Raw genomic sequence first — 15,909 nt, 5'->3', positions numbered from 1 at the left:
TTAACTGATGGACTGGAGTGCTTGTTGATTATTGTGATGTTTTTATCTGACGGCACCCATTCACTTCCATTGCTGAGACACTGATGCAATGCTGCATTTCTCCAAATCTGATGGAGACACAAACCCACGCTGGCCTCAGGGGGAGTAAATATTCAGCCGTTTTTAATTTTCAAGATAATTATTACTTTAACAGCGCGTCTTTCTGTGGGACGATCGGTACTCTAATGAGACTAAAGCATTTCTATTGCATTGAATATTTCACCATGAATTAGAATCGAATGTCAAGCACTTAAAAGTCAGTGTCATAATTGATAAATATGAATGAAAGCCGTTTACAGATGATCCCCATCTTCACTGGATCTGTTGAACAGATTTGGAGCTGAAGCGTGTAAACAGTGCAGGATCATCTGAATAAACCGTGAGTTTGAGCTCTCACAGGACGGGGAACATAAACACTCGTCCGTCAGAAGGCGATGTGGTGACGAGGTCCTCCAGGAGGAAGCTGAACGTGATGAAGATCGAGCTTGATAAACTGAAATATGTGAGATCTGCTGATGACACCAAAACCAACACAACATGAAGTTCTGAGCAAGATTTCACACAGAATGAAGATTCTGTCATCATATTTCCTGGAGGAAAAAATGAATAAAAATTTTGCTTATAAGAAAATATTTGAAAATATTTTTTTTCCCACTTGGATAAAAAAAAAAAGTAATTTGTTTTTATTTATTTTTTTTGATTTATCAAAACGTTTAGTTTTTAAATCTCTAAGAACTCACGTTTTTATTTTATATCATCCTTAAATTGTTTTGCTGTATGTTTTCATTGTTTTTTATGTATTTTAATTATATATATATATATATATATTTTTTTTTAAAGCACTTTGAGATGCAACTTTTAAAAGGCGCTATGAAATAAAGTTTATTATTTTTGTTGTTTTTGCAGAATGCATCAGAGCATGTTATTCTAAGAAAAAAATACTTATTTCTCATGTGAATAAATTAAATGATTATTTATTGATTAATGTAATTAATGCAGAAGATCCTCAATATATTTAACTAATAAAGATCAGCACATTTAATTATGACACTATCATTTTACAAAATATTAGATTTTGATGATAAATTGGTAACACTAAGGTTTCATTTGTTACATACATTAATTACAGTAGTTAAACGAACAATAAAAATACTTCTAAAGCGTCCATTAATCTTTAGAATTTAAACATTTAGTAATATACAAATTTTAAGTAGCATCTCTTAATATTAATGCACAAATAAACAAATAAAAAAAATGAACAACTGTATTTTTATTAATAATGTTTATTTTTAGTTAATTATAGTTAATGAACGTTAGACTTTATTGTAAAGTGTTACCAATAAAATAATATACGATTGTTTAACATCTCATCAGCCGATTAAATTTAGTCTAAGTGGCGTTTTAACAAATTACTAACTCATAATTCATCACATATTGATCATAAGGCCTAAATTCGTCCAATCTGGATTATAAACGGAGCACAGATTATCAGATGTTAAGAAACCGAGTAAATGACGACAGAATCTTCATCTGAGGCTTTAAACCTTGTTCTCATTAATTGTATTAAATGCATTCCTCTACACTGTATGATTATGAAATATAACTAGTGAGTGTGTGTTTATGTCATTTCCTTCTAAAGTCATGAATAATTCTGAGGATTTATGAGAGATATGTCATCTCAATCGCCAGGTTTGACTAGTGAGAGCATAAAAACGGTGAACCTCATAAGTGAGAATTGGAAAAAAAGATCTAAATGCCGTCTCCTGGCGACAAAATGAGCACGTTTGAGCCAGCGCTTCACGTGTTCATGATGATTCCTGTAGTTTAACAGTGGCTGTTGTGTGTGAAAGAGCAGCGTGAACATCCTGAGAAAGGTCTTCTCCTCAGAGCGAGGTCTCGCTGGTGTGCGGTCGAGACGTCTCCTCCTCCAGGAGAGCGATGCGCTGTTTCAGCATCCGCACCTGTGTCTCGTGACGCTCCACCATCGCCATCATCTGAGACTCCAGCTTCTTCAGCTTGTTCTGGTGCTTCTTCTTGGCTTTCTCGTACGCTGCCACCAGATTACTGCGGGAGATGAACACACACAGCTTTATCCTCCTGATTGACTGAGACGCTCCACTCCAGTATTACTTTACAATCAAAAACTTGAAGGACCTCAGATAGAGGTTACAGCTCAAAACACATTTTAGATGGAAAAAATGCACTAAACCTAAAGCTGAAAAAAACCCAAAGTGTTCAAAACAACTTATGAGACAAGTTGAAATACTAAAATTATTAAAACTGAAATCAAAATATATTAAAACTAAACAGATATATTAGGGGGAAAACAGCAAAAGCACATAAAAAAAAAAAAAAATTCTAAAGCTAAAAAAAAAAAAAAAAGCTGGAATGAATAATATTAATTTTGAAACCTTGTCTTGGCAACTAAGTGATACAAGTTAAAGTTACTAAATTACTAAAATTTTAATAATTAGATGAAAGCTAAATGGAAATATAAAACTGCAATAAAATAAAAAAATATTAAATTAAAAACTTCGACTTAGATACTAACTGAAATAAGCTAAAATTACTAAAAGACTGAAATTAAAATAAAATAGAAAATGTGAATTAAAGGAATAAAAAATTATATATAAATAATAAATATAAATAAATAAATAAACCCAAAGTGTCAAAAAAACTTATGAAACAAGGTGAAATACCAAAATTATTAAAACTGAAATAAAAAAATATTAAAGCTAAACAGAAATATTAGGAAATAAATACTTTTTTTTCTAAAGCTAAAAAAATAAAAATACATAAAAATACATCTCAAATGAATAATAATAATAATAATAATAATGATAATAATAATAATTATTATAAAAACGTAGAAATCTTGTCTTGGCAAATAAGTTACTAAATAGCTAAGTAGAAATATTAAAAAAATAAAGTTAAAAATTAAAATGAATAAAAATGTTGCTCTGGCAATTAACTGAAAGAAGTTGAAATGCTAAAAATAACTAAAGCTCAATAAGAATACGTAACAAAAAATATATTTTTTAATTTAGCCTCAAATTGACAAAAATATATTAAAGCTAAAAATTAAAACTGAAAATATAAAAATAAAATCTTATTGGAAACATTAATAAATACTCTAATAATATATAAAATAACACTAAAATAACTAAGGTAACGCCTGGACGTGCAGCAAGAGTGTGGCATTAACAGCAGCTCCTGAAGTAAACACACAGTGATGCTGCGATGTGACCAGCAGGAGGCGACACAAACATACACAGCTACACTGGATCCTGTCATCATGAGGCTTCTTCACATCAAGGCACACATTTGAGCTGTGTTTGTGTGTGTGTGTGTGTGTGTGTGTGTTACCTGTTTGCTCGTTTAAGGTCGTTAACGAACTCCGATGACTGCTGATGTCTGACTTCACTGCTCTTAGTGAGTCTTTCTAACGCCGCGACCAACTCCTGAACACGACCCTTCAGCTTCTTCTCTCTTGAACACACACACACACAACAAAACACTCACATCTTCTGAGGAGCATTTATTTCTTTATCTCTCAATCATAATGCCATCATATAAATATCAGCATCTGCACCAGATTCATATTTGTTTGCTCTTTTTTTGAGTGTCTTAATAAAACTGAGCTGTTTTTCCTCCATGTTCTCACTGTATCAGACTAAATGAGCCAAAGCCTGATGATCAAATATGATACTCAACACAAAAAAAAGTAACTGTAGTTACAGTAGTAAAGTAGCAGTAACTGACCTCCTGAGGGCGCTGGTGAGCTCGGCTGCGAGGTCGCTGTCACTCAAACTCCTCAGATCAGACAGACTGATCACCGGAGAATCACCAGAGTCCTGCAGCACACACACACACACACATATATTATATATATATATATAAATAAATAAAGACAAACACACATAACAAAATTAAATATAAATATTAAATTAAACACTTAAACATGGAAGCCTTAGAAACATCAGAAACAGCAACTAACTGAAATAAGTTGAAGTGGTAAACAAACAAACAACAACAAAAAACTAAACTGACGCCAAAAACAAATACACATAAAATAAAAAAATTACAATGTAAAAAATGTCGCCTTGGCAATTTGCTGAAAAAAGTTGAAGTACAACTACAACTAAAACTAAAACAAAAATAAAGATAAACAGAAACAAAAATTTTAAATGTCAAAAATACATTACTTAATTACTCAAATTTAAACTAAAACTTTAAGTTTATTTAGACTTTAATCAATATGAATATTAAAATATACAAATGTAAAATAATAAATAAAACTATAAAATGATACCAATAATAAAATATAAAAATAAAAGCTAATTCGAAATATTTTGCTTAAATTAAAGAAATGAAGGCCTATATATTCAGGTTTACAGAGACGGTGCGAATCCTCGTTCTTCAAAGACCAAAAAAAAAGGGGTTGTTGAGGGTTTATTTTTAGTTGTTTTTACTTATTTTAAATTATTTTAAGTCATCTTGAGGCCATTTGAGAACCAGTGAAATAAGTCCTAGTTTCATACTCATTCTTCTAATGTAATGAACCAGTATTTAATGTCAAATTATTTATTTGATAAGCAGACCTAATAATGCTAGTGTAATTGTAATCCTGAAGCTCAAACAGTAGATGGCGCTAGCAACACCAAGGTCATGGGGGCATTTCCAGGGAATGCATGAACCGTATTGCATACATTCCTCTATTGCAAGCTGCTTTTGATAAAGTGTCTGTTAATGCATAAACGTAAATGCAATTATCATAACAAATTCTTATTAGAAACAACTGAATCTTATCTGGCGCTTATAGACAAGATAACAGAGCAATCGATCGAAACAGAGAGAGAGAGAGAGAGAAGATACTCATCAATAATTCACACGAGCTGCTGCTGGAGACATACACAGAAAGACTGATGGACAGACATCTGACAGATGGATGGAAGGAAGGACAGCAGACAGATACTGTAGATGGACAGACAGATGGGCAGCAGACAGAGAGACGAACAGACAGAAAGACATCATGGACGGATGGAGAGACAGACAGACGGAGAGATAGACATCATGGATGGATGGAAAGACAGAATGGACGGATGGACAGACAGATAGACGGAGAGGATGGACAGACAGATTGACGGAGAGATAGACATCATGAACGGATGGACAGACAGATAGACGGAGAGATAGACATCATGAAGGGATGGACAGACAGATAGACGGAGAGATAGACATCATGAACAGATGGACAGACAGATAGACGGAGAGATAGACATCATGAACAGATGGACAGACAGATTGACGGAGAGATAGACATCATGAACGGATGGACAGACAGATAGACGGAGAGATAGACATCATGAACGGATGGACAGACAGATAGACGGAGAGATAGACATCATGAACGGATGGACAGACAGATAGACGGAGAGATAGACATCATGGATGGATGGACAGACAGATTGACGGAGAGATAGACATCATGAACAGATGGACAGACAGATAGACGGAGAGATAGACATCATGAACGGATGGACAGACAGATAGACGGAGAGATAGACATCATGAACAGATGGACAGACAGATAGACGGAGAGATAGACATCATGAACAGATGGACAGACAGATTGACGGAGAGATAGACATCATGGACGGATGGACAGACAGATAGACTGAGAGATAGACATCATAAACGGATGGACAGACAGATAGACGGAGAGATAGACATCATGAACAGATGACAGACAGACGGAGAGATAGACATCATGAACAGATGGACAGACAGATAGACGGAGAGATAGACATCATGGACGGATGGACAGACAGATAGACGGAGAGATAGACATCATGAACGGATGGACAGACAGATAGACGGAGAGATAGACATCATGGACGGATGGACAGACAGATAGACTGAGAGATAGACATCATGAAGGAATGGACAGACAGATTGACGGAGAGATAGACATCATGAACGGATGGACAGACAGATAGACGGAGAGATAGACATCATGAACGGATGGACAGACAGATAGACTGAGAGATAGACATCATGGACGGATGGACAGACAGATAGACGGAGAGATAGACATCATGAACGGATGGACAGACAGATAGACGGAGAGATAGACATCATGGACGGATGGACAGACAGATAGACGGAGAGATAGACATCATGAACGGATGGACAGACAGATAGACGGAGAGATAGACATCATGGACGGATGGACAGACAGATAGACGGAGAGATAGACATCATGGACGGATGGACAGACAGATAGACGGAGAGATAGACATCATGAACGGATGGACAGACAGATAGACGGAGAGATAGACATCATAAACGGATGGACAGACAGATAGACGGAGAGATAGACATCATAAACGGATGGACAGACAGATAGACGGAGAGATAGACATCATGAACGGATGGACAGACAGATAGACGGCGAGATAGACATCATGAACGGATGGACAGACAGATTGACGGAGAGATAGACATCATGAACAGATGGACAGACAGATAGACGGAGAGATAGACATCATGAACGGATGGACAGACAGATTGACGGAGAGATAGACATCATGAACAGATGGACAGACAGATTGACGGAGAGATAGACATCATGAACGGATGGACAGACAGATAGACGGAGAGATAGACATCATGGACGGATGGACAGACAGATAGACTGAGAGATAGACATCATGGACGGATGGACAGACAGATAGACGGAGAGATAGACATCATGAACGGATGGACAGACAGATAGACGGAGAGATAGACATCATGGACGGATGGACAGACAGATAGACGGAGAGATAGACATCATGAACAGATGGACAGACAGATTGACGGAGAGATAGACATCATGAACGGATGGACAGACAGATAGACTGAGAGATAGACATCATGGACGGATGGACAGACAGATAGACTGAGAGATAGACATCATGGACGGATGGACAGACAGATAGACGGAGAGATAGACATCATGAACGGATGGACAGACAGATAGACGGAGAGATAGACATCATGGACGGATGGACAGACAGATAGACGGAGAGATAGACATCATGAACGGATGGACAGACAGATAGACGGAGAGATAGACATCATGGACGGATGGACAGACAGATAGACGGAGAGATAGACATCATGGACGGATGGACAGACAGATAGACGGAGAGATAGACATCATGAACGGATGGACAGACAGATAGACGGAGAGATAGACATCATAAACGGATGGACAGACAGATAGACGGAGAGATAGACATCATGAACGGATGGACAGACAGATAGACGGAGAGATAGACATCATGAACGGATGGACAGACAGATAGACGGAGAGATAGACATCATGAACGGATGGACAGACAGATTGACGGAGAGATAGACATCATGAACAGATGGACAGACAGATAGACGGAGAGATAGACATCATGAACGGATGGACAGACAGATAGACGGAGAGATAGACATCATGGACGGATGGACAGACAGATTGACGGAGAGATAGACATCATGAACAGATGGACAGACAGACGGAGAGACAGACATCGGATGAAACTTCTAAATTATCTAAGCTAACAGAGTTTTCAAATTAAAAAAAATTGGATGACAAATAATTTTCTCCTATAAAATTCAGATAAGAGAGAGATATTACTTATTGGACCAAAAAGCAGTACACACAATATCATAAAGTTTTCAATTAGACGGATGTACTGTTATTTCCTCTACAGTCAAAAATCTGGGTTTTATTAGACAGCAACTTGTCTTTTGAAAACCATATTTCCCCAAAAAGTTAAACGCCAACCAATGAGATGTGCACAAATGATTTTATTTATTTCCACTTAAAAAAGTGTGAAACCGTATTTGCATCTTGTTGCTTCCATTTAGGTTCTTTATGATATATCCACACATGTGCATATGAATATGTGAACAGACAGTATGTTATATTGTATGCACCGTACCTTCCCGCTCTTGTCTTTGGCTCCAGCGCTGCTGCTGGTGGAGTTGAGCGATCGCCGTCTCTGTTCCTGATGTTCCTCCACCTCAGACTTCAGATGCTCGATGTGCACCAGATAGGCCTGTTCCTGAGCCTCCCGTGTGCTCAGCTTCAGCTCCAGAGCTTTCTTCTCCTTCTCCAGCAGATACAGCTGAGCCTTCAGCTCCGCCATCTCCTCCTGAGCACACAGACATCTGTGACCTACAGCTCCTCTCCTGACGTGTCACATCACTGATGAAAGCATCTCACGACTCAGATACGGATCACAATCACACACTCATCAAACCTTGACATGGTTTGTTTGATGCAATGAAGGACAGTCGGGACGGTACAAGGGGTTCAGTGCATTCTTATCCAATTATATTTACTTATAATCTAAATTAGCATGAGAAAAACTCTTGCTTATACCAGGGATTTCCAAATGGGTGCTGAGTTTAGATTAATTATGAAATATTAGGAGAAATATGAAAGGAATATGAAAATGTGCATATTAATAAATATTTCTGAAATAAAATTCAAAAAAAAAATTTTAAATAAAAAAAAGAAATTTTTCATTGAAATAAATTAAAACAAATAAAAATAAATAAAAATAAAGCAACTACTAAACAATACAATATTATGAAAAAATATTAAATATTTAAAAAAATAAAAAATAAAACACAGAATTAATAAAATGAAACCATACAATTATTTTATTGAAAAGATTAACAAACAAAAATAAACTAAAAATATTCCGAAAACATGAACATTTTGACTTTTTATAAACTTTTTATATTTTAAAATAATACAAATTAAACCCTTCCTAAAAATAGACAAAATATTTTATTTGAAATCAAAATAATTACTAAAACAATATCTGCACAAAATAATTACTAAAAAAAGTTTAAATATTCTATTTGTTTACCTGCATGTCACATGAACAGAGAACCGGGAACATGTGAATGTGTTGATAAATACTTATATATAATAATAATAATAATAATAATAATAATAATAATTTATTCCTCGAGTCTTTCACACTGATCTAAAGTCTGTGTTTCTGTAGAAATGTCAGCTGATGGAGTTGCTCTCCTTGCGTCTGATCAGATCTCACATTTCAAACACGAAGCTGAAGGTCACTGACGGATAGAGCTCACTGAGGTCACTGAAAGACTACTCTATAAACATATGAACAGATCTTCATTTTACAGTTTAAACTACAGATTCAGTCATCCATCCAACAAACGTACAGCTTTTGCTTCATTATAATGTGTGACTGTATCAGACTCAGTAAAAGACATTCATCAATTCATCTGTGAATCCTGAAAAATAAAATGCATCACAAAATATTTCCACAAAAACAAAAGCATGAAGCAGCACAACAGTTTTCAGAACAGTGTTATTTTAGTACAGTTGATTTCCTTTTTTTTAACAGCTTATGTAATTTTACTAACATTATTTTATGTGTTTTGGTCATTTTTTTTTAATACGTTTTCAGTTTTCATTTTTAGCATTAGTTTATTCCGTTTTAAATATTATAGTTCTTTTAAACAAAATGGAATGGGAGATTTTGCTTTGGAAACAAAGCTGAAATAAATTTTATTTAATCTATTTTATGAATGAATATATATATATATATATATATATATATTTATATATTTTTTTCAGTTAATGTAATGTGTCAAGTAATTTTTTTTATGGATTTAGTTAATAATATAATAATAATAGTGATAATATATTATATAATTTAAAAATGGCTAATAATCAGAAATGTTTCTCGAGCAGTAAATCATCATATTTTCATGATTTCTGAAGATCATGTGACACTGAAGACTGGAGGAATGATGCTGAAAATACAGCGGAGCATCACAGAAATACATTACACTTTAACACAGATTCACACAGAAAACAGATGTTTTAAATACTAATAATATTTCACTGTTTTTACTGTATTTTTGATCACATAATGCAGCATAGGTGAGCATTTACCCTCAAATTTAGCATCAGACTTTGATTCATGAACTAAGTATTCCTAATCAAGACATTATTTCTGAGAGTAGTTTGATTTATTATTATTATTAGATCAGCGTGAAGCGTGTGGTGCTGTACCTTCATGGCCATGAGCTCCTGCATGAGCACGGCGTTCTCCAGGTCGAGTCTCTGCGAGTCTGCGCGGGGTTTGAGGTCATAGTTCAGCGGGTCGATGTGGACGCTCTCCAGCTCCAGCATGGTCAGCTTGACGGCCGCTCGGTCGTTCTTAAGCTGCTGCACGTAGTCCTTCAGACGCTGCTCGTCGTCTTTGGAGAAATCAGTGTCACAGCTGCTGGCCGTCGAGCTGGTGGTGCTGCAACACACACACACACACACACACACACACACACACACACACACACAGGTGAGACAGGCAAATCAATAAAGGTTAGTTCATACACACATTAAGCTAGTATGGCCATAATCATAAAACCCTTTTTTTTTGTTTTGGTCAAACATGATGTTCTCGGCATGACCTAAAGAATATAGGGAGTCCACTCTAATTTATTCAAAAGTTTTTGCATTTTTGTAAAAATCTTTAATATTTTTGATCTCAAGGTGGCACTGCACCCAAACGTTTTGAGTACCATCAGGTCATTGTGCAGAAGAACAAATTCACAACGATACGCTAATGCTTCAGTAAAGCATTTTATGGCATGATCCACTGAATCTAAAGAGATCAGATTTTGGGTCAAACCATTCAGAAGTTATAATCAAAAATATGCATTTTTCGTGCCTCCTGACCACTAGGTGGCGCTGCCTCAAGTGAATTTTTGCATGCTTTTCGTCAAATATGTTCACATGTCATTCGAAAATGGTTGGACGAATCAACTTGAATTCCAGAACTTTTTGCCAGCGTGGTCTGAAGATGATCTGACTCAAATTTGGTGAGAATCAGACGAATCGTCTAGGACAAGCTCGAAGTAGCAGGTTTTTTGAACAATTGAAAATAGCAGAAAAAACGGAACCTTGTGATTTCTAAAGTTATTACCATAAATAAATTGAAACTTTGGACAAGTGGTGGAGCAAGAGAGTTTGAGTTAGAGAATCCAAATTTGCTATGGTGACATTTCCCGCTGTCCTCTATCAGTGTGCCAAATCTCACAACTTTCCCGGAAGCAGTTCTATGGGCTGCCATAGATGGAGGAAGATGAAGAGGAAGAAGAGGAAGAGGAAGAAGAAGAAGAAGAAGAAGAGGAAAAAGAAGAAGAGGAAGAAGAAGAAGAAGAGGAAGACGAAGAGGAGGAAGAAGAACAGGAAGAACAGGAAGAGGAAGAAGAAGAGAAAGAAGAAGAAGAGAAAAACAGGAAAAACAAGAGGAGGAAGAAAAAGAGGAAAACGAAGAACAGGAGGAAAAAGAACACCAACAGATACAATAGGTGCCTACACATCTTACTAATTTTTATAATAAATGTTTATAATTATTTTATTAATTATCATTTTTTATAATACCAATTCTTTCAATAACAATAAGAGTAAATTATAATTACTAAATAATTGTAAAATGTACATCACAAATAATTTATAACAACAGTTGTTATGATTTTTGTTGTTGTTGTTGTTGAAATTAATATATTTTTTAAATAATTTTTAATGTTAGTAGCTAATAATAATTTACAATGCATGTTTATTAATGTTTGTTTAAAAAGCATTTCACCAACAATAATATAAATTATTATTATTACTAATTTTACTCAATATTTGATCATAATAAATATCATTAATTATATTTACAATAAATGATTATAATTATTTAAATAAAAAAATGTGTATTACTATAAAAAAAAATTTTACAATAAATGTTTGAAATTAATTACAATAAGATCTATTATTATTATTATTATTATTATTTATGAAGCCAGGGCTGTTCACAAACTGACAGAGCAAAGACTCTAGCGGTTTATATCATCTTCAGTGTGAAAGAGACTAAACACAATCACAATGAAGCGTGAAAATTTCTCCAAATGAATCTCCCTCCTCAATTAGTGAAGCCCCTAATTACAATGAAATTCCCAGTTATCTCCATCTGCGCAGAAACACTGCTGACACACACACACACACACACTCTTATAATCTTCAGGTCTGTCAGTCATTATAAACTCTCTCAGAGAGCAGAACAATCCCAGGTCTAACTGCGATGAACATCATCAACAGAGAGATTCATAATCATTTACACACATCAGTGAGCAATGGAGATTACCGCGGTAAAACAATGAAACCTGTAGACTCGACACCTGTCTCATTAAAACGCAGAACACCTCCTCATCGGTAATTGCACGGTTTAGAGACGCTGGATGGAGGATTGAGGGGGAGATCAATGTCTGGTTATTTGAGAAGCTGCACTGAGTCTGAACTGAACAACAAGCAGAGAAACATCTGGATCAGAACACAGTCCGGATCCACGGATACTGCTCTATTATCAGCTCTAATAAAACTAATATAAATACAGAAGACCCCAAGAAGACAATTAGACAGCTGCAGCTCATCCATTTAATCATTTTCTTTACTTTCTTTTATGTAAAGCACTTTGAATGACCATTGTGTAGGAAATGTGCTATATAAATAAACTTGCCTTGCCTAGAAGCAATTTTTACTTAGAAATGGTGACATGTGGCATGTAATGCATTGATTAATGCATTGAGTTTTATAGTAAAAAAACTAAAATATTTTTTATGTAAAATGTACTCTGATAACTGATAACCAAGAAATAAATGATAAAATTTACACCAATGTATATATAGCAGATATACAGAATCAATTATTCCTTCCAACCACTAGCTAAAAATCTTTTTTGGAAAAAAAAAATCAATATTTCATAAATAACAGTAGTGAAACGGTTACTGCAGACATCATTTATTTTTCATTTCAAATAATAAAACGCTGCTGCAGACTGATGAATTACACCAGACATCACTCACCCTCCTGCTGTCACATGCAATAAACCTGAGTGTGTGTGTGTGTGTGTGAGTGAGTGTGTGTGAGTGTGTGTGTGTGAGAGAGAGTGTGTGTGTGTGAGAGAGAGAGTGTGTGTGTGTGTGTTTGAGTGAGTGTGTGTGTGTGTGTATGTGTATGTGTTTGTGTGTGAGTAAGTGTGTGAGTGAGTGAGTGTGTGTGTGTGTGTGTGTGTGTGTGTGTGTGTGTGTGTGTGTGTGTGTATGTGTTTGTGTTCTTGTTTTTATGACATATCAGGACACAACTCTGTATAATGGCATGGGTATGACACAGGTATTACAAGGAGAGGGTTCTTATGAGGACATAACCCATGTCCCCATTTTTCAAAACACTTATAAATCATACAGAATGAGTTTTTTGAGAAAGTTAAAATGCACAAAGTTTCCTGTGAGGGTTAGGGTTCGGTGTAGGGTTGGTGAAGGGCCATAGAATATACAGTTTGTACAGAATAAAAACCATTACACCTATGGGATGAACACACTTTACACAAAAACAAACATGTGTGAGTGAGTGTGTGTGTGTGTGTGTGTGTGTGTAACTGGTGGGAGGTGAGACACAGTATGAGACTGTCTGTAATAAGCCAGTGTCTATTATTTCTGCTGTATAACCTCCATTCTAGCGGTGAGAAATACTAAAATACATATTAATAATGAGACCGAATTATGCAAGCATCTGTCATCTTATTATCGATCCTCCCAGATATCAATCAGCAACTCTTAAGAGGTTTTCTGCATTAAGCACTCACTGTCATGGCCAATCTCTTCATCCACCAGGAGTACATCACTACTGCCTCAGAAGAAAGAAAGAAAGTCATGCAGGTTTCTAGTGACATGAACGAGGATCATTTTCATGTTTGGACACATGATCCAGCTCACGCTCGTGCAGCAGTGAATCTCAATAAAGTCTTTCTGCTGATGGCCAGCAATACCAGCTGCAGTGCTGAACCGATTCCCATCGAGAGTCTCTGTATCATCCTGTCCTCTCGTGCACACTCTTTTTTGGGGACTTGAATTAATTTGTTTTATGCAAATACTCTCCACTACTCTAGAAATCACAGATCTGGAATGATCAGCTTCTGTTGCAGTGCTTGAAACGTCTCAGAGCGGTATGCCATCTTGCGATCTCAGTCCAAATAGGGGGAATGATGCCAGTTAAACAGGGTTTGTCACATAATTAAGCAAATTAGCATCAGGTGCAAGATTTTTCTCTAATTTCTCTAATCTGTTCTCTAATTTTGAGCTCTTTTTCCAAATATCTCATTTAAGTATTTTTACACTGTGCTTCAGAATACATTTATTAAATATGCTTAAAAAAACTGCCCTTCTACTTCAGGTCTGTAATTTTCTGTTATCTTCTGTGGTTATTATAAATAGTTTTTAGATTTATGTACAATTTAAAATGTTTAAATATAAAATAAATATAATTATATATTTATTAAAATATATTATTTATGTAATAATATAAAAAATACATTATAAATAGTTTAATTTTACAAATGCTTTACATTCATGTACAATTTCAAATGTTTATAAATTAAATATATTTATATATTTATTAAAATATATAATATATATAATATAAATTAAAATATATTATTTATAAATAGTAGATTTTTACATGTGCTTTACATTTATGTACAATTATTTCAAATGTTTATATATAAATTAAATATATTTATATATATTTTTTAAATAAATTATTTATATAATATTAATACAAATATATTATTTATTATTAGTAGATTTATTTTACAAATGCTATACATTTATGTACAATTATTTCAAATGTTTATATATAAATTAAATATTTTTATATATTTATTAAAAAATATTATTTTTTATAATAATATAAATAAAATGTGTAAAAACCGTATTCCATTCATTGTTTTTAACAACACAAAGTGCATTAAACATTATTTCATCAAATAATTAATTAAATTAATTACCATTTACCATTTAAAAACAACCAGAATCATAAGAGAACTCTTGCTGCTGTGATGGTGTACCTGGTGTGGCTGTTGGATGAGAGACTCTCCCAGGGCTGGACCGCAAACGCAGCTCCGCAGCTGCCGTCCAGACGCGTCAGGAGGTCTTTAGCGGCGTTTTCTGCCGTCTTTCTGCTGTCGTGAGCTTTCTTCAGGATCTGTGTGATGCTCTCTTCACCCGCCTGCTCTCCTGCCATCACACACAGATCAAAATATCCCATAACCTCACTGTATCAGGACGATTAGCACATTCACTATAACTCCAGTATGATGGCTCTACTGTAAAAACCTTGGAGGTATAACAGTATTCTGTATAGAGTCTCATACTGTAGTGTTTATATACAGAATACAAATGATTCAAGCGCATGCTAAAATACATTAATCAAACCTGAAAGTTCTACACTCTCACGATCTACTGGAATTAAAACCCTACACTTTGTAATTCATTTCAACTTTTATTCAAAGCTTTTTCCAAATGCGATTATAATGAAAAGAAAGTAAGAATAATCTAAGGTAGCATTTAGAGATAAATGATTGTGGGGGAAGTATTGTGTGGAAATCTGAATTCACACAGTTTTATTGAATAATTTTGTTTTAATTCAGATGTTCAGCGTGTGGAGACTCTAATTACACTAATAACTCACGCGCAGTTAATGAAGCAGGATATTAAACGACTGCATGAAGTCACATTTATCTCTATATGCTTTATACCATACAGACTGTTTCCAAGCAGTAAATCATATTGTAAAGTTGATGAAATATTAACTAAATCTGCATGTCTCTGCAGACAGAAAAAGCAACATTAATAATATTAACTTTTTTTTAAAGGATGCCACACAAATGTTGTTTCACCAAAAATAATAGGAATTGTTACATTTTCATTTGATTACATTTAAAAAAAATTATT

At 34.8% G+C, this 15,909-nt stretch overlaps 1 protein-coding gene across 3 annotated transcripts in view; it reads right to left on the bottom strand.

The window, feature by feature from the left end:
• Positions 1-1,201: 1,201 nt before the first annotated feature.
• LOC113070821 (colorectal mutant cancer protein) overlaps positions 1,202-15,909 on the bottom strand; it is a 90,929-nt gene continuing 76,221 nt past the window's right edge. For all 3 annotated transcript variants that reach the window (XM_026244255.1, XM_026244251.1, XM_026244260.1), the window contains 6 exons: positions 15,024-15,192; positions 10,145-10,379; positions 8,022-8,234; positions 3,802-3,893; positions 3,406-3,528; positions 1,202-2,103 (listed from right to left, as the gene is read on the bottom strand). In XM_026244255.1, the coding sequence (XP_026100040.1) occupies positions 1,923-2,103; positions 3,406-3,528; positions 3,802-3,893; positions 8,022-8,234; positions 10,145-10,379; positions 15,024-15,192 (1,013 nt within the window). In that variant the 3' untranslated portion in view covers positions 1,202-1,922. The remainder of the gene's footprint in view (positions 2,104-3,405; positions 3,529-3,801; positions 3,894-8,021; positions 8,235-10,144; positions 10,380-15,023; positions 15,193-15,909) is intronic.

Source organism: Carassius auratus, chromosome 5 (assembly GCF_003368295.1).
Source record: "Carassius auratus strain Wakin chromosome 5, ASM336829v1, whole genome shotgun sequence".
Taxonomy (NCBI): domain Eukaryota; kingdom Metazoa; phylum Chordata; class Actinopteri; order Cypriniformes; family Cyprinidae; genus Carassius; species Carassius auratus.
This window is presented reverse-complemented; position numbering and strand designations above follow the sequence as displayed.